The 20668-nt window shown below is 40.7% G+C and overlaps 2 protein-coding genes across 4 annotated transcripts in view; both read right to left on the minus strand.

Annotated features, from left to right (window-relative positions):
• Nucleotides 1-1627, minus strand: part of grik5 (glutamate receptor, ionotropic, kainate 5) — a 116791-nt gene extending 115164 nt beyond the window's left edge. Inside the window, exon 1 of the mRNA XM_066683842.1 lies at nucleotides 1519-1627. The gene's annotated coding sequence lies outside the window, so the exon portion shown is untranslated. The remainder of the gene's footprint in view (nucleotides 1-1518) is intronic.
• Nucleotides 1628-3672: 2045 nt separating this feature from the next.
• The window catches only part of znf574 (zinc finger protein 574), a 31423-nt gene continuing 14427 nt past the window's right edge, over nucleotides 3673-20668 (minus strand). For all 3 annotated transcript variants that reach the window (XM_066683578.1, XM_066683579.1, XM_066683580.1), the window contains exons 6-9: nucleotides 19896-20361; nucleotides 13693-13787; nucleotides 9796-10229; nucleotides 3673-5218 (exon numbers count right to left, since the gene is read on the minus strand). In XM_066683578.1, the coding sequence (XP_066539675.1) occupies nucleotides 4718-5218; nucleotides 9796-10229; nucleotides 13693-13787; nucleotides 19896-20361 (1496 nt within the window). In that variant the 3' untranslated portion in view covers nucleotides 3673-4717. The remainder of the gene's footprint in view (nucleotides 5219-9795; nucleotides 10230-13692; nucleotides 13788-19895; nucleotides 20362-20668) is intronic.

Consider the following 20668-nt stretch of genomic DNA (forward strand, 5'->3'; position numbering starts at 1 on the left):
GACACTTGCTTGTCAAATATTTGTTCATAAATGAAGAATACTCATCAGGAGTTAATTCTCTTTGCTGCAGTAACTTCTGTGAGAGCGTTACACTAAAATTAGCAACATTTGACGTGAGGATTTGATAGTATTCAGCCACGTAAACATCAGTGAATTAAGTTACTGATGTTCAATGACAGGTTCTGGATGACGGTCTCGTGTTATCAGGTCAGATACTGATGCGCCATAACTACTGTGAAGATTTGATTACATTAGAAAGGTCTGGTGCTGATCCTGAATTATTAGATCTGGATCGCAAACACAAATCCCAGATGCATTTGGCAATATTTTAATGTGGGCTTATATAAATAAAGTATATATATATATATATATATATATAAAATGTTTGGGCCTAGTTGTTATGATATATAAATACATGTCTCTGTATGTCTGTCTGTGTGTGTGTGTGTGTGTGTGTAGAACACATTTATTTACAGGTTTTTATTTCGTGTCTAGAAAGTATAAAATGCTGTGTGGGCAGTTTTTCCCCCTAAAGCGTTTTCTGCTCCAATGGCATGCCAGATACTGTACACACACTAATTAAAACACACACACCGTACTCAACAGCAACAGCCAGACAAACACTCTTTCATGCAACAATAAACACTGCAGCATTCACACACACACACACTGCACCATGGATCTGCACACATCTCAACACGGGGGCAATGCGTGCGTGCACACACACACACACACACAAGGGTAACACTTTGTCAAAGTCACAGCAGGTACAGCCACCTCAGCAGAGAGAGACACATACTGCAGTGTGTGTGTGTGTGTGTGTGTGAGAGAGAGAGAGAGAGAGAGAGAGAGAGAGAGAGAGAGAGAGAGAGAGAAATTGATATAACATACATTAAAACTATAGAAGCATTTATCCTCAAACTTGAATGCCCGTCTTTGTCCATATATGCCATCATTCTGTAGTAAGTGCCATGCCCATTTAATTCTGGAAATCCCAAAGAGTTGTCTCAATTGGTAAAATAAATAAAAAAAAGTTGTAGTAAGCTAATTACAATGTGGATAATACATTTTGTCCACCATAACTAAATGTCTCTTGTTGTTACTGGGCTCCCTAAATATACAGGTTGTTCAGCAGTAAGTAAAAAAAATAAAGGTTGGAAAAGTTGTTCATTTAGCGTTATTTCACACAAACTCAGGTTGTAAACAAAGACGGCACAGGCATAATGTAGGTCCTTGTCGCCAGCTTCTTACCCGAACATTCATTCGTTCATTGTAACCGCTTATCCAATTCAGGGTCCCTTAAATGGCGCTGCAGTTTAACGTTATATTCCTAAACTCACAAACATTACGTTATAGAAACACAGCAAATACGTATTCTGATGTTGAAACAAATATACAACTTTGTACTTAAATTACTCAAACAAGACCAATACTGTATTAATACTGTAGTAATACTTTTAAAAGCCTTAATATAACGATATATCTAAAAGCAAAAACACAAAAAAACAGTTTCTTCACCTGAAATAATTAATACGTTATTGATCCGTTGAACTCAGGAAGACCGTTGGCTCGGGCTCGCGCTGGACAGTTGGAGTTTAAATTTAGAGTGAATATGAGCGCGCGAGCAGAAATTCTGGATTAAAGTAGTATATGGAAATAAAGCGTTGGGACAAATACCTACATACTCGTCTGTGGAAAAACACACGAACTCTTACCCTGACTAGTTTACGCAATACTGAACAGGGCTCGAATACATTTAAGTCTGTAATTCATTGTATGTCTTACAGACTTTAAACTTAAATTTAAGTGTTATTTAATGTCTAAAAAAGTGGTGGAAAATACTCGCTGTAATTTTACGAACCGTAGCAAACAAACCTGAGACAGTGATGCTCAGTTCCAAAGGCCAAAGCACTACGTCAGCAAAACATTTCCTTAAGTGGCGTCTAATTCAATACACGCTGACAAACACAAGACAAGTGGCAGCGGCATGAGAGAGAAACGTGAGAGAAGCATGTGGTGGGGCATGGTCATTAAAATAATACATCTATCACGCATGCCACCAACCATCCCCACCCCCCAAACACACACCTGGAACCGTATTTGTGTAGTAGTAGAGCACCAGTGCATTACAGGGTCAGCAGGTTTCCACCCAGCTCAGCATCTTGTTCATGGTCATCTCATGGTCATGTATTTATAGCGTTTCTGATATAAATGCAGCACCTCTGAGACACTATAATGTTGGTGACGTCAGGATGCAGTTGTTTTATGCACGAGGACAAAAAAGTGGATCTGCTATATCATCCATTTGTTCTTATAAAGTCACTCAGTTTTAACCTACAAACACTTCAAAATCAACCAACCATTGGGCTAGGCAATATGGAAAGAACGTATTAAAATTTTAAACCATTTTCACAACATACAATATTTATTATAAGTAATGTTAGTCTCTGAGACTTGACTAAACAAGAAAAAAAATAGTTGGAAGCTATTAAAAACCTGCTGAGTGTTTACCACCTTATTATAAAAATGTATTTGCAAGACATATGTAATTATCTTCATAGGTCTAATTATCTTCATACATCTGTTGTCTCATTTTTATTGAGCGTGTGTTATGTATACATGGATACATTCAAAATGTTTCTTATGGGTGTACAACGCTGTTTTTTAAAGCTCGTGTAACGCACTACGTAAAAAGATATCGGTGGTTCGGATTAAGGGTAAAGGCTTCTCATAATCTTGTTACAACCAGCAGAGCTGACTCCTAAATGGTGAATTGAATGGAGAAAATCGGTGAAATGTATGAGCCAGCTAGTGTAAACCTGACTGTAAACGCTACCACTGAAAAACTGTGAAATATTGACCAACACACAGTCAGTTAATCAATTTGTGTCCCCGTCCACAGAGTGTAATAGTACGAGAAAACAGAAAAAAATATAAGAACATGATCCTTTTAATGTTTTGGGGGGGAAATGTGGAAGGTAACTGAACTAAATAAAATGTGTATTTTACTTATTTTAAATTTGTTATATTTACAATATAAAAACACATTTCAGAGAAGGTCAAAAGTCAGTTGGGCAAAGAGATTTAAAAAAAAAATGTTGCAAATTAAAAATTACGCAGATGTCTGTCTCCTATCACCACACTGTAAAAAATTTCTTGTAAATTTTACAGTAAAATACTGGCAGCAGAAATCCCAGGCATTTACCGTATTTTTACAGGAACACTACTGTATTTCAAATTTACAGCATATTACTGTAATTGAATAATACAATAATTTACTGTAAATACTGCAATTTACAGTAAAATACTGGCAGCAGAAATCCCAGGCATTTACCGTATTTTTACAGGAACACTACTGTATTTCAAATTTACAGCATATTACTGTAATTGAGTAATACAATAAAATACTGTAGCAGACTTGCTGTAAATTTACAGCAATTTTTTTACAGTTCACCTCTGTGAACAATTCTCATGTAAATAAATATGTCTTAATAATAATAATAAATGAAAGGTATGAATGTTCAAATCTATATCAGGGGCCTAATAATGATTTTGGAAATTCATTTCCTCAGTAGTTATGAGCATATTGTTCACCAAACCACATCTGAATGGCTTTATGTAGAAATACTAAAGAAAAGAAAAGCCAAAGAGTTCCAAAGCTCCAGCACTTTATTTATTTTTTTATTTTATTAAAACACCTGATGCATAGGCAACTGGAAACAAAATTGGAAATATATACAGTGTTCTCACTCTTTAATACCACACTCTCGTCTTTTTTTACTTCAGTGTAGCTGCTGTGTCCTTGTTCTGCTAGTATCAGTAAGATAGAAAAGAAATAAAATCTAAAGTTCCTACCCCTGACAAAAATTACTCATGACGACTTCCATGTTTTTGGTCACAGCAAATAAACAAACAGCTGAATATTCAGAATTTGTGAAATGTGCCTCAGATTATTTTAATTAATGGCTATGTTTTTTTTCCAGATCCAAGTGGACTTTAATGCATCATGCCACAGAGCAAGAAGCGTTAAAGCTTTTATTCAACTCAATAACAGCTCAGATAAAATATTACGGTGGAAAATTAAAACACTGTTTCATGTCAAGGCTCCTGTGTGGTGTCAAACACTTGAAACAATATTATTTTTCATTAGTGACGTCGATGGAACAAAGAATTTAGGCCTGAATAAGTGCAACGATATTTTTCATTGAATGTTTTATATATTTTTCCTCTAAACAGGGTCCACCATTTTTTCCTCTACTTCAACTGGAGTAAAATGAGACCAATTCAAATAATTTAAGGTGTGTTTCAGGAAGCCAGAATGTTCAGCTATGAACAAAAACTCTTGTGGGCAACATCTCTGATTTGTTTATTTGCTACAAAATAATACGCCTTCATTTTGTCAAGGGCTGTACATGTAAGTAGGTCGGTGAAATACTTTACATTATGTATCACTTATTAATATCTCTGTCTCTCTCACATGGAAGTTACATACACATATAGCCATTCGTCCTACCTCTTTCCTCTTGCTCAGTCTGTTTTTGTCCTTTCTCTTCAAAATTAATTTTGCATTTCTCTTTCAATTTCTCAATTTTTGCTGTTATAGCATTTTTGCAAATTAAACATGCTCCATCCCTATTCCATCATCACATCTTACCTTATGCTCCACTGACTCTCTCTTCTCTCTCTCTACATTATCTACCTCTCTCTCTCTCTCTCTCTATACAGTCTCCTCTATGATGAACTCGATGGTATGAGGCACCTCTTGGCCTGCCACCATGGAGATGGCAGGCATGGCAACCGAGGGGATGTTGGGGTGCAGGAAAACCACAGAGGACCCGTTCTCTGTCTCGGCCACTAGCGTCCCCTCTTGGACCATCGGGGATGATGTGGGCAGTGGGGGTGAGGAGGGAGCCTCCTGAACCAGGAGGATGGTCTGGACTGCCTGCTCGTGGTCCTGCATTCCAGCTTGCTGGGGGTCAGTGGGGTCATGGAGACGCATGTGCTTGTCAAGGTTGGGACGCGAGCGGAAGGTTGTCGGGCAGCGTGGGCAGGCATAGGGCCGCTCGCCACTGTGGACTCTCGCGTGTTCAGTCAGTCTCGCCGCCACGCTGAAGCTCTTCCCACACACCCAGCAGGTGAAGGGCCGCTCGCCACTGTGGATCCGCTCGTGATCCTGGAGGTGCGGCAATTGCCGGAAACGCTTCCCACACTGGGTGCACTGTAGAGAGAGAAAGAGAGAGGGTAAGAAATGAACAAACATAGCCATTAAATAACTTGACTTTTTAGGGGGTCCTGACCATGGAAGAACAAGAGGAGGTAGGGTGTAAACAAATGGTGCTTTTCCACTGGTCAATAAAACACTTGGCTCTACTCGGCTCTTTTACATTCGGAAAACGTAATACCTGGTCCTTGGAACCGGGTACTTTGTTTTTTTAACATGAAGTGTGAACATTGCAGTGGGCTGATTGGCAGGAGAGATCCCAACAGAATGCAGACATCCAGCACAAACTAGCAGTGTGTAAAACATCCAAGCTACAGCAGAGATCACAGATGGTCGTAGACCTGTGGTTCAAACTTTCCTTAGATTGGTGGCCGAAGAAAGAATTCAGTGAGAGCTGGACAGTGCAACAAGAAACTAAAGACACTGCACTGATCTGTCCAAACCGATGTGGGGAGCTGTGATCAGACCCAAACAACAACAATACGTGAATACACCATAAGTCATTCATTCATTATCTGTAACCCTTATCCAGTTCAGGGGCGCGGTGGGTCCATAGCCTACCTGGAATCATTGGGCGCAAGGCAGGAATACACCCTGGATGGGGTGCCAGTCCTTCACAGGGCAACACAGACACACACACATTCACACCTACGGACACTTTGGAGTCGCCAATCCACCTACCAACATGTGTTTTTGGACTGTGGGAGGAAACCGGAGCACCCGGAGGAAACCCACGCAGACACAGGGAGAACACACCATACTCCTCACAGACAGTCACCCGGAGCAGGAATCGAACCCACAAGCTTCCCCTGGAGCTGTGTGACTGCGACACTACCTGCTGCGCCACCGTGCCGCCCCACCATGAGTCAGCAATGCTTAATATTACTGCTGTCATTGTTGTGGTTTCCGAATCCCGTGGCTCCTGATAGAGTTTTTTTGCAACTTCACTGCCCGGCTACATTTGGGGAGCAGACCAGAGCAGAGTCGAGTACTGTAGGGCACAAATAGTGGAAAAGTTCTTAAAATACACAGAGCAACAGATGAATAACAGTCTGAAAATGTAGAACTGCGTGCACTATATCATAAGAGGAGATGTTAAAATGGACAGTAAGTGTAAAAAAGGTGATTATAATGTTATGACTGACTGGTAAACATCTTCCAAACCAGAATCATTTAACTTCTGTAAAGTGCTCCCACTGTAAACATAGACACAATTTTGCACACCCAGCTTGAAATTAAACGAGACGCGCTGGAGCACAGTCACATAAGCCCAAGGTCACCATGCGCAATGTCAAGCATTGGCTAGAAAGTCTTAACACCCCCTAGCACTGGACCTTGGAGCAGAGAAACTGCATTCTCCAGAGTGATGGAGCTCCATCTAGTATCTTTGGTATGAGCTGGAGGGCCAGAACTAATCATCCAGCATCAGCAAATCATTAAGGCCCCTGTGGCTGAATGCCATAAAAATCTCAGGGAAATGTGACACTATGAAGTGTAAAACCTCCCCAAAGAATAGAAGCTATTACTGCAGCAGAAAAGGAAAAAAACACCTCTTATGACTCTCGTAGAGCTCATTTTTGAGTATTAATGAGTGTAAACCTGCAGAATAAGACCATTTCAATGAGTTCTAAGCTTGAGGACAGAGTCAAATACTGAGTAACAACATGGTCCATTTGTGAAGGAAAAAAAAACCCCACATTATTGCAACTCAGATACTTAATTCACAATGAAAAAAGAAACAACTATTTGGAACGCGCTGCCAATCCCCAAGTGGAAAAGGCTGACTCCGTATCTCTGTTTCTCCGGGCAAAATTGGCACAGAGGCTAAGCTGGACGTAACAGTGCTTATCTCTTCACAGAGAGTGAGCATTCCACTTCTACTCTTTACCGTTAAAAAACAAATCTGCAAAAAAAAAGGCCGAAAAAAGCACATTTGCTCCATGAATTCAATGAAGGTGCAGATAACATCAAAAAGTCACCGCAGCAATTCAGAACGGTTCATACTTAAAGTGGGTTTTAACAAAGGGGCTGTCCCGTATGTAATTTAGACTAGGTGTGAATGTCTAGCGCCTTATAATCAAACACCTTCCAGTCTAAGGTTTACCCACAATAAATAAGATAATAAATCAAGAATGACCTTCAAGAAATGAGCGCAGGAAGAACAATTCAGCCAAGCTAATGGGCTCAAAAAATAAGTCTTAATGATGCCAAGATCAAACCTTATGAATCACTTGCATGATCTGATAAAAAAATAATAATAGAAGAAAGAAATAAAGCAATGGGATAACTTATTTGTCATAATATTTAGGGCTGGACAAGGTGGGCCATTTATATGGATACACCTTAATAAAATGGGAATGGATGGTGATATTAACTTCCTGTTTGTGGCACATTAGTATATGGGGGGGGGGGGGGGGGGCTTTCCAAGATGGGTAGTGACCATGGTGGCCATTTTGGAGTCGGCCATTTTGGATCCAAATTTTGTTTTTTCAATGGGAAGAGGGTCATGTGACACATCAAACGTATTGGGAATTTCACAAGAAAAACAATGGTTTCAACGTAAAGTTATTCTTTCATGAGTTATTCATGAGTTATTCTTTCAAGTTTCTGACCACTTATAAAATGTGTTCAAAGTGCTGCCCATTGTGTTGGATTGTCAATGCAACCCTCTTCTCCCACTCTTCACACACTGATAGCAACACCACAGGAGAAATATACTAATGTGCCACAAACAGGAAGTTAATATCACCAACCATTCCCATTTTATTAAGGTGTATCCATATAAATGGCCCACCCTGTATATCAATATATATTGCAATATAAAATGTTTCAATAATAATATGATTATTAAAACACATTTTCAATCTTTCTATATACATTATTTACAGCATCTGTCGCTGACTGGTGTTAATTACAGGGAGCTGCAGTCAGTTCACTGTACTCAAGTTTCAATTTATTTTAAAACTATTAACATTGACAAAGCCCAGCGGTTTATGTTTGATGTTGATGTTAAGTTTCTTGTTTGTTCTTGGCCATTTTTCTGTAGCTTTTATATTGTTCATATCAATATCTGAATTATTATTGGAAATACTGTGATATATATATATATATATATATATATATATATATATATATATATATATATATATATATATATATATATATATATATATATATATATATATATATTACCCACCCCTAGTAGACACCCATTAAAATGAGTGAATTCAGTGACTTCCATCCAGTGTGTACATAAGCTTTCTGCTTCTATCACGTCAGCAAAGAAGCGTGAAGCTAAACTGGACGATCGAAAAAAGTTGTACATGTCCAAGGTCACCGTGCTCAGTGCCAAGTGTAAGCCAGAGGGGTAAAAAAACATCCAGCACTTTATGGCGTGATGGAGCTCCAGTACTAGAGATGAGATGGAGGGCCAGAATTCATCATCCAAAACCAGTACCTGATCTCAGTAATGCTCACATTGCTGAATGCCATCAAATCCTCACAGAAATCCTAAAATAATCCCGGAAGGAGAGAGGCTGTAACTGTAGCGAAACGAGACAAGTAGCTATAAACCCTTAATTTTGGAAGAAATCTTGCATAAGATGGTGTCAGTTACTGGTGTTTCACGATTAGTTCTGGATCAGAGGTCACTCCAAGTCATCCCAAAGGAACTGGAGGGAGCTCCATCACTCCACAAGCAGTTCCAGTACAGTGCTAGGGGCTTTATACACCTCTTGTCTACACCTATAATTGAGCATGCTGACCGTAGGGTCATATGCAGCAGCTTAAGGGCATCCCGTTTTGGTTCCTTTTCTAAGGATATTACTCAAACTGTAGACAAAGGATGAACTCATAAGGGGTGCCTATATTTTTTAGACATATAAAGAAGATACAAGTCTGTACTACTTTGCAGTGGAAAAAACCCCCAACTATTTAGGAATGGTAAGAAATGCTTCTTAAAAAGAGACATCATAGACCCCTTTTCTTCAAGTGAACAAAGTTCTGGGGTCTCAGTTTAATGCCTGTAACATGCTTTGGTCAAAATACCACAAGGATCAAGCACCACAGCAGTGCTATCCACTGTCTAAACAACCCCGTTCAGAACAGCTGGGTTCAGTGCCTTTTCCTTTAAATGACAATGAGCCACAACTCAGTTCAGCGCAAGAGCCCACGAGTGAGGAGTGAGGAGCAGAAGCTCTGGTTTTTAGCCATTTTCACTCAGTTCTCCTTCTTTTCTCCACATCTAGTCTATTTATTTTTCTCTGCACTTCTTGTCTTTGCTTTGCTCTGTTTGATCTAGTCTTTGGGCTCTCACATAGATATGGGTTCAGCGCTGTGACTGAAGGCACTCAGACATGGAGTCAAGACAACTCTAAAGGATCAGCACTCTATGTACTATGCAGCACAAAATGAGAACATCTTGTTTTGTGCCATGTCTTCTGACTTGTGCAGCCCCCTAAAAGCTGAGTCGTTATGTTTCACAGTTTGTGGGTTGGTCAATAATGTGCACATGCACTGAACAGGTGATTCTTTTCATAATATGTCCCCTTAAAAGCAATTTTTGAGGCTCTCACCTCGAAGGGCCTCTCATCGGTGTGTGTGCGCATGTGCACTGCGAAAGTGGAGGCGTAGGCAAACTCTTTGCTGCAGAAGTTGCAAGTGTACCGGCGTGGAGCCCGCTGGTGTTTTCCCATGGTGCCGCGGCAATGGGCAAGGACGTGCTCTGTGAGGGCGGCGCTGGAGGCAAAGCGGCGACGACAGGGCACCAGAGGACAGCGCAGGGGTGTCTGGCCTGTGTGGGAGAGCCTGTGCAGATCAAGGCCGTCTTGTGTCACACAGCGGTGACCACACATGTCGCACTCCAGCTGACCACCCACTCGTCCGCGCCCGTAGCCTTTATAACGGCGACGCTGCGGTGGTTCGCCAGTACACCTCTGCAGGTGCAAGTCCAATACAGCCTGGTTCAGAAACTGAGATCCACACTGAGGACACAGCTTTGGCTCCTTATCTACAGTGAGAGAGAGAGAGAGAGAGAGAGAGAGAGAGAGAGAGAGAGTAAATTTTTTGGGCCTGATGAATATCAATATTTTATATTTTACATTAACCAAATTGAGGAAGAAAAGAAAAAAAAAAGACAGAGTGCAGAGAGACAGGGAGTCTTATCTAAGGAAATGATCAGAGAAAAAAACAACAACAAACACTTCAGGTTCCTTATCTAGAGAAAAAGAAAAGAACATAAAAACATAAGAAAACATCATAAACATACACCTCATGCCTCTTATCTGGTGGTGAGAGAGAGAGAGAGAGAGAGAGAGATTAACATACTGCTCTGGTCCTTATCTATGCCTCTGAGGAGAAAGTAAATAAAACCCATAAAAAATAAATAGACTGTATAGATCAGATTCAGTTGTGTTTTATTCACATGCTCAGGGACATGGGAAGGTTTCTGAAGGGGACAGAGGGCTGAAATTTTAAGCAGCATTAACAGGTCATTTTGCCCGTATTAGTTTAGATTTCTCAAAATCAAAACAAAGACATCTTAGGTCCCTTTGAGACAAAAAATCTGACTTAGACTTCCCTTGCATCGTAATTGGGTGTTTTAGAAACACACACGTTGGTAGGTGAATTGGCGACTCAAAAGTGTCCGTAGGTGTGAGTGAATGTGTGAGTGTGTGCTGCCCTGTGTAGGACTGGCGCCCCCTCCAGGGTGTGTTCCTGCCTTGCGCCTAATGATTCCAGGTAGGCTCTGGACCCACCGCAACCCTGAACTGGATAAGGGTCACAGATAATGAAAGAAGGAATGATGATTGATTGAGGCATATCCCCAAAGCAGTCCAAAACTGTCAAGGGAAGAAATTTTGAAAATGAAAATAAAGCATGAATTAAAAATCCAACAAAATCCACTGCTGATTCCAGCGAGATAAAAATCTGTTATATTTCAGGGAATTCCAGCATGGTACCGTGACAGGATGCCATCTGTGCATGAAATTTCCTCGCTACTAAATATTCCGTAATCAACTATCAGTATTATAACAAAGTGGAAGCAATTGGGAACAACAGTGAATCAGCCACAAAGAGGTAGGCCAGGGAAATGACAGAGCGGAATCCACGGATGCTGAGGGGCATAGTGCACAGAGGTCACCAACTTTCTGCAGAGTTAATTGCTACAGACCTCCAAACTTCATGTGGCCTTCAGAATAGCTCAAGAACAGTGCGTGGAGAGCTTCATGGAATGGATTTCCATGGCCGAGCAGCTGCATTCATGCCTTACATCACCAAGCGCAATGCAAAGTGTCAGAGGCATTGGTGTATAGCCCTCTAGACTCTAGAGCAGTGGAGACGTGTTCTTTGGAGTGTTGAATCATGCTTCTCCGTCTGACAATCTGATGTACGAGTCTGAGTTTGTTGGTTGCCAGGAATTGTATTTGTCTGACAGCACTAAGTTTGGTGGAGGGGGATTATGTTGTGGGGTTGATTCTCAGGAGTTGGGCTCAGCTCCTTAGTTCCAGTGAAAGGAACTCTTAATGCCCACCAAGAGATTTTGGACAATTTCATTCTTCCATCTTTGTGGGAACAGTTTGGGGATGGCCCTCTCTGTTACAACATGACTGTGCTCCAGTGCCCAAAGCAAGGTCCACAAAGACATGGATGAGGAAGTTTGGTGTGGAAGGACTTGGTGGAGTCCTGACCTCAACCCGATAGAACACATTTGGTATGAATTAGAGTGTGAGCCAGGCCTTCGTGTCCAACATCAGTGCCTGACCTCACAAATGTGCTTCTGGAAGAATGGTCAGAAAATTCCCATAAACACAGTCCTAAACAATTAGTATATGAGAAGCTCACCATTGCTTTTCTTGTGAAAATAAGTCCCAATAAGTTTGATGTGTCACATGAAACAAAAGTTGGATCCAAAATGGCTGACTTCAAAATGGCCGACATGGTCTCTACCCATCTTGAAAAGATTCCCCCCTCCCATATACTAATGTGCCACAAACAGGAAGTTAATATCACCAACCATTCCCATTTTATTAAGGTGTATCCATATAAATGGCCCACCCTGTATATAGTTGTTAAAACCGGACAGGATACCTACTGATAAATCAATGAGAAGCAAACTAACAAAAGTAAGAGCAATAAGGAACAAATCCAGCTCTTTAGGTCAAATCCAAGCATTATGTTATTTCATATTACATTATTTAGCCAAAATATTAAACATTAAAACCACTGACAGGTGAAGTGACATTGATTATCTTGTTACACTGGCACTTGTCAAGGGGTGTGGTTACATAAGGCAACATAAGTAAACATTTCCTGTAGTTTATGTAGTTGAAGCAGGAACCTGCGAAAGCTTAAGGATCGTAAAAAGTAACTTTAATAAGAGCTAATTTGTGATGGCACCGTGACCCTGAACTGGATAAGCAGCTACAGACAATGAATGATTGAATGAATGAATAATTTGTGATGGTCAGAGTGTCTCCAAAATAGCAGGTCTGGCAGTATGTTCCGTGTATGCAAGGGTCTGCACCTCCAAAACTTAGATACAACCAGTGAAACGGCGACATAGTCATGGGCTCCCAAGACTCACACACTTGATGTGTGTGGAGATGAAGTACAGGGGTCAGCCTGGTTACACGGCGAGATGAAATGAATGCTTCACAGTCTGAACATTACCAGAAAAATGTACCCGGTAAGAACTCAGGTTTTAAAGTGTGAAAAGGGCTCCAGTCAAACACACAACCATTCCAACCTTTTCCAAAGAAACACTCAGCACCTTCACTCACACCAATTACCATCTCTCTCTAACACACACAAACTCATTCTCACACAGAGCAGAGTATTGGGTATTAGGTTGATTAGAAAGTGACTGATCAGCATCTGATCTTATCAATACATGCAGCAAATCAATGTGACCTCTGACCCTGTCTGTTTATTTCCATCATGGCCCAAAATCAATAAGGCCACATTCGTCTAATGATATCCTGGATGTGTGTGTGTGTGTGTGTGCCTGAGAGGGTCACCATTATGAGCAAGTGTGAATGTATGACTAAAGGTGATTTATTCAGAAAACAATAAATCAACCTGAGAATGCTGGCAATTTAATTTTAATTCATATAAATTTAATTAATCATTTTTCATTCACATGAGATAAGGAGAGTATTTTATTCGGCCACCTGCCATTTTTTGAAAACATTGCCAACGCATAAAAAAAGCAATCTATTATGAATAAAATTCACCAAGATTACCATGGTAATATAACATTATTTTACTAGTATGTAAACTGCTCCAGACTGTGAGATTGTGTAGTACTGTGTAGTGTGTCATTTTGATCTGAAAAGAATTATGTGAATATATTTCATGCTGTGCTTGATGTGTATCTGCGTTTGGAACACCTTGAGAATCAGAATTACTTTCAGCACCTATGGGACTGTGTGTGTGGGTCCAGAGGGTCTGGTTTGAGGATGACCACTGACCTTGGTGTACAAGTGTGTGCAAGTCGAGCTCCTTTCGCCTCTTGAATGCTTCTCCACACACATTACACGGGAAAGGGTGGCTGGTGTGCAGAAGTCTGGAAGAAAAATGAAAACTGTAATTAGGGATTCAGATTCAAGTGATTAAATCAATTGTTCATTGAACCACCACCCCCCCACACACTCCTGTTGACAACAGGAATATAAAGCCCAACAGCGTTGGTCTAAGGAGCACAGGAACTACATTTGGAGTACCAGAACCACTCGTCCAAACACAGAATCCAAACACATAGTTCACACATTCTCATGGATGAATGCTAAAGAATCCTCACAGCAAATGTTGCAAAATACAGTGCAAAGCCTCTCTGAAGAGTACTATAGCAAAACTCCGTATTAATGTCATTAATTGCAGACTAAACTAGGAACATGTTGTGTACAAAGATTTGGCCATAAAGTGTATCAGTAGTAACAGGTGGGCTCTCCTTCTGTAGAAAAGGACGTTTCAGTTTTGGATGGAGCGCTGTTTTTGCCTAATTTGTAGCAAGAAACTGGCTGGTCTTTAAAAAGAACAGACCTACCATCATGGTGAACATTTGGATGCTGGCAATGTGGGCTGAAGACCCTTTGTTGGCTTTCTCCAAAGAAACAGCATCCAATAGCACTTTTTGTGGTCGATATAATGTGTCGGAAATAATTGCCATAAGCTACATTACTGTCATTTTAAGACCATTTTATGCCACTGATATAATGATAATGTATAAATACCGATACCAAGTAAATACAGGACCAGTATCGCCGATATCGATACCGATGCCGCTAGTCTTCGCCACGTGCCAGTGTAGAAGCAAAAGACGGGGCAATGACAAATCACGCACAGACTTTAGCCGGAGAGCATAGGGACAGAAAAAAAGCTTGAGTATCGATCTTTTTACACGAGTATTGATCAATACCAATACCAGCATTGGTATCGATATTATCGATATTTGGATCGATCCGCCCACCTCTAGCATAAACAGCATAAAAATGACATCACACCCGTGTTTTTTTTGTCATGGTCATTGTCATTTATGTATACAGACATTTTTCACGTGTGTTATCATTTATCTTATCACTCATGTTTCTTTTGCAGTACCTCCTAAGGCTGCTCTTGAATGTATCATATGTATATAGACCCTCCTCAGTTCTAAAACGTCAATTCAATGTTAATAATATTAATATATTAATAATAATATTAATAATTCAATGTATTTTCCTATGCACTATGTATTGTATTCTGACACTACAATTGAAATAACCTAAATAAATAGAATATAAATATTTAATACCAACGTTTCAAAACCAATCCCCATAACGATTCCCAAACTGAGAGAGCAGAGAAACCCAGAGAAAAGAGCAAGCTGCTAAAATACTAGATATGCTTATTCACTGAGGTCAGATTACTGAGGAAATGTCTATATATTTAACAATAAGTTGATAATGTATTTATTGTGACAGACAGTCTGTCTCATTCCTTTCAACAGTTCAGTATTTCAGCATTCGACTTTAAGGACGAGATATCAGTTAGGCCATATTCATTTAAACCCCGCTATGTTGAAATTCAAGTGTTGTAACTTGTTAACATGTTGTTTTGGTGTGGTTTACATGCTAGAGGTTGCTATAATGAGTGAATGAGCACTTTGCTTTGAAACTGATGGGTGGATTCAGACAGCCAGGGCTCTTATGTTATAAACCTAAGGAACCAATCCCGTCATCTTGCTGAGCGGGATTTTCTAGGCAAGGTCAGACTGCAGGCAACTGAGGAAGGGGTAGATGGAGTTAGAGACAAAAACTAATCGCGTATTTATAGATCTGTGCATACTGAACTTGAAGGGTTTTCCCGACGGAATATAAAGTAATATTGATATTACTCAGTCAACTACAAGCCTGGCTTGGCCTGTCCGTTACAGTCATATCTGAGCGATCGGTTGTTCATCCATGCATCATATATTGTCCTATGTGGAGTCCTTTAAGATTTGTTTATGGGATTGGCTCCATTTAATCTGCATATGATTCCATTAGCAAAGATGAAGAATCTAATTCATGTCACCAGTCACCAGTCTGCTGATGACACTCAACTTTGCATCTCCACATCTTCAAAGCTCAATCTGTTTAACGTTTTTTTTTGTTTTTTGTCAAAATGTTTTACTATTAAATCAACACTACAGGTTCAAAATCATTGTGATGTTTCACTGACCAGTAATAGAGAGAATAGAGCCTCTGTTGTTGCTATTCTGGGCTCAGGACTGCAGAAACAGCACTATGGAACTTCTAGATGAGGGCAGGAAACCCCATACCTCGTCAAATCCCAGATCTTTCCTACTGTGGCTTTAAATAGATAGATAAAACTGAAACATTTGTTGTAGGGATTGGTAAAGGAAATTCAAAGGCTCTAGCCACTGAGGAAAACAACAACAAAAAAAAACCTTGGGGGTAAATTTTGACTGTGATCATACATTACACACCCCAGTAGTAGCTACCTGTGTCTTTTAAGATACTTTTATTCACATTTGAATGCTTCCATGGTCTTGTTAACCTCAGTGAAGTGACATTGTAATATGTTCCTACAAGACAGCACAGGTTTGTAAACAGAAGCATGTTATTCTCACTCCGACCATGCATTAAAAAGCAGCAAGTGTTTTCTTACTAGGGCCCCAGACATGGGAACAGCCCCCTGGAAGACCTAACTAAACGACCTAACTAAATGATTTAGGCACATTTAAAAAGAGACTCAGCTCATCTGTTCAGCTTTTAAATAGATCTATGCATCACAGAGGTGTCAGAGCTATTTTAGTAATATCTATTTTTTTTTTAAACGTATCAATTTCTTATCCTTATAACTGGTTCATTCAGGGTTCTTATTTGGCTGTTTTTTTTTCTCAAGTAAAACTGCAAAGCGCTTCAAAATAATAAACAAGAAACAAAGTAAAAAATATGAATTAATTAATTCATTCATTCATTCATTGTCTGTAACCATGTATCCAGTTCAGGGTCGCAGTGAGTCCAGAGCCTAACCAGGATCACTGGGCTAAGGTGGGGACACACCCTGGAGGAGGCGCCAGTCCTTTGCAAGGCAACATTCGCTCACACACCCACCTAGGGACACTTTTGAGCAGCCAATGCACCCATCAACTTAGGGGACCTGGAGGAACACACTCCTCACAGATAGTCACCCTGGAGCAGGGCTCGTATCCAAAACCCCAGGTGCCTGGAGCCATGTGACAGCGACACTACCTGTTGCGCTTCCGTGCCACCCTATATAAATATTAAATTAACATAAAAATAAAAACGACATATTACAAATTAAAACCCTCAATATCGCCTCAACCACAATAACATAAACAGAAAAGTTAGCTGTTTCCAACCTTAAAAGCTAGGACATATAAAGATGTAACCCAGCGTCCTTAGGTTAATGACATGGGGATGTTAAGAAGGTTAAAATAAAACGTGATTTTCACTGGAACTGAATTGTCTTCTTGTAAGAATTATAAGATTATTATTAGAAAATACTCTGCAATTTTCCAAATGACTCACACAGCTTTTAAAGGCCTAATGTGTTGTTCTTAAATGGCATTTCTCAGCAGAAATGTATTTTTAATCAGACAGCACTAAACTAACACTGTAATGCATTTTCCGTATTTGACCCTGGAAACATCTGTAGTAGAGTGAGCTGGCGCCCAGCTGTTACTCTCTGTTACTAACACAGAATCTGCAAAAAGGAGATATAACGTACAAACTGAGACCTTTAGCACCTTGAACAGCGCTTTTGTTAAAACTATGGAGTCTATAGACCAGATGCTGGCACACTGCTGTGATGATTTGATTGCAGTCAGATAGGGGAGCATTAGTTATGTCAGACGTTGATGTTGGATGATTAAATCTGGATTCAGGGACACTAACAGTCCCCAAAAAGCTGTTCAACATCCCAGTGCTGAGTGGCTTTCCATCCCATAGCTTACACTTGTGACTCGTGTGCAGCTGCTCACGAGTGTTCACTTTTTATGGAGATCATAAAAGCTTGGAAGGCACAATTCAAGGTCTGTATCCACGATTGTGGAATACACTTTTTATAAAGCGGTGTCTTTTGGCCATATCCGTTACCATCTGTTACTATCATTCCACCTACTCAGTCTAAGACAACTTACAACTGTCTTGTTGAACCGATGAGAATATTAAGTCTGAAACAAATAAGGAGAGGTTCTGTTTTATAACACTAAAGATTTTCGGTATGATGAGCACACACCCCATTCCCCAATATGACCATCCACTCTGAACCCACGTTAACTAAGTGGACCCTACCCTGAGTTTTAAACCCTTCTCTCTCTAGCTCTAGAACCCAAACTGGGACCTCCAGAGGCCGGACTGATTAATATCTGAGTGGCGCAGCTTGATGAGGTCATGTCTCATAATGAGGCGGGTCAAGGGCGAAGCTCAGTTCTCTTCCTGCTCACGCCTCCTGCTTTGTCCACGGGTCGCTGAGTCGGATCGGCCCTCATCAATCACTTCGCTGTATTAGCTCCATGTCAGACCAGCCTTCAGACTTGCTCCAGAGGTGCTTCAGGAAAGGTTTGATACATTACAAAGATTGATATTACTCTAGCAAAGAGAAATCTGTAGAAGCCTCTTCCTGGAGAAACATCTACTAGTTATAAATAACTACAACACATTGTCTGAACAAATCGATTATCTCCAAACTGGCAACATGTCAGAAATGGAAATATTTTTCTCATAATCTAAGGTTGTATAAAGTTTTAATCCTGTAATCCCAAACCATTCTATCTGGGAAACTACAGCTATCAGGAAAGAAAGAAAGAAAAAAAAAAAACATCAGGCTGAATCATCAGCAAGAGACAGTCAGGACAGTGCTTAGGGGAATACTGTGGATGAATCAATGAACAGCAAACTGACAAGAGCAGCAGAAAAAAACACAGCTCCTACTCCTTTCAAGAGCCTACACTATAACAAGAACAAGAGAGGTGAGTGTGACTGCATGAATGCAGGATTCGTTTGTTGATCTATTCGTTTGAAGTCTTTTTTGAAGGGCAGTGATAGGATAACGAGTCAGACAATCCTGAAATCTACAAGCTTTATAGCAAGTCTGACTTCATACCTGAGGTTCATAGTCCCTGAATGAACCAATTCATGTTCCATAGAGTGGGCTAGGATTATGGAGGCAGCCATTTTAAAACAAGATGAATACAGAAACTCTTATACATTCAGGTCACTGTTCTCACCTGGATTTAAAATGCGTTTTTGGCAAATGGATCATATCCAGATTTCATTTATCTGCATCAAAAGCCAGGTGTAAAACACCAGCCAACACGCACTGTGATTGGATTATGATGGGACGACCCAAATCACATTCAGAGTTGGTCAGAGATCTCATTTTCATTTAGCACAAGTGTAAACAGGATGCTTTTGCTGTGTCCAGATAGAGTGGTGCAAGTGGGAACATGTCGGCCGAGACGTTTTTTGTTTTTCTAGATCTGTGGAAGGATTTTTCACTGATTAACTTGAATGTCTGTCGTTGCATGCAAAGGAAAGTGTCCCTAAAACCAAAAAGAAGTCTTTCCACGCAGTTTTCTCCAAAGTTGTGATTCTGACCACTGCAGAAATCACAGCAACTGCAAACACAGGAAATCATTTATAAACCCCAAGTTTATTCCAGAGGTAATACATCTCTGGTTGTAGCATGTCGGAAAACAAGAGTGAATCCTATTTCAGCACTTAGGCCTCCCTCTCCACTCTGCCAAGGGTAGGGTTGTCTCAATTGGTGTTTGTAAAGAGGGGTTGAGCCAAGGGGTAACAGCTATAAACCCCTTGAGATTTTCCAGGGGCACACTTCAAACAAATTGCTAGAAATTCCTTGTTTATTACAGGCAATACAGTGACAAAAGAAAGCCACAAATGTCAGCATTTATCCTCTAAAACGCATAACAAGCATAAACATCACTAGTAGTATGCCAATGTCTTGGCAAAGAGGGGTTGAGCACCTTCAATGGTGAAGCAATTACATTTTAGCATCTACGGCTACTGCAACATTTAAGGTGGAACTGGAAGGTTTGATCAAACAGCCACCAAACAAAAAGCTGAATTCAGCTACATACCCCAAAGTGTTATGAGTGAATGATAGTATAAGATTGTTGAAAGCCTTTGAAGGCATATGATACCTGTGAGTCTGGAGCTGTGAGTCCAGGTTAAAACTGGCCGGGCAGTCCGGACAGGAGTGAAGGTGTCCATCTCCTCGGGATCGACTCCGGCCCTTCCCTCGTAAACCGAGCCTCCGGTCAGCCTCGCCCTCCTCGTGTGTGAGCATGTGGCGCTTGAGCGAGGCGGGCTGGAAGAAGCCCTTGGCACAGATGGGACAGGAGAAAGCCCTGGATGCTCCATGGGTCAGGCTGTGGCGCAGCAGGCTGGCAGGTGATGGGAAGCTTTTCCTGCAGATGTGGCAGCTGAAGAGCTTCTGGCCCGTGTGCTGGAAGACGTGCTCACGCAGAAGGCTGCGCCGAGTGAAGCCCCGCCCACAGTGCGGGCACTCATGTGGCAGAGGCGTCCTACACCAATCCCGGCTCAGTTTAGCCCGCGCCTCCATATTCATCACAGAAGCTTCTGATGAGGTCTGGGTCTGTCCCGATTCTATTGGGAAAGAGAGTGCAGAAAGTCAGACAAGGCTAGCAGAGGAAGCTAAGGAACATGATCTATGTGCAAGAGGATCTATAGTCAAGAGACATTTTTATTTATTTATTTTTATTTTCTGGCAGGTCCCAGCCTGTCATCCTTTAACTGAGACTGAGCCACAACTGCCTTCAACCAAAGTGCACAGCACTGAGATGTGTTTTTAGGCATTTTTGATTAGTTCTCTTATTATTACATTGTTATTTCATCATTTCATTCATTTCTCTGTGGTTGCGGTGTTTGTGTTGTTCCGTTTGACCTCATCTCA

This window comes from Hoplias malabaricus, chromosome 10 (genome assembly GCF_029633855.1).
Source record: "Hoplias malabaricus isolate fHopMal1 chromosome 10, fHopMal1.hap1, whole genome shotgun sequence".
Taxonomy (NCBI): Eukaryota; Metazoa; Chordata; class Actinopteri; order Characiformes; family Erythrinidae; genus Hoplias; species Hoplias malabaricus.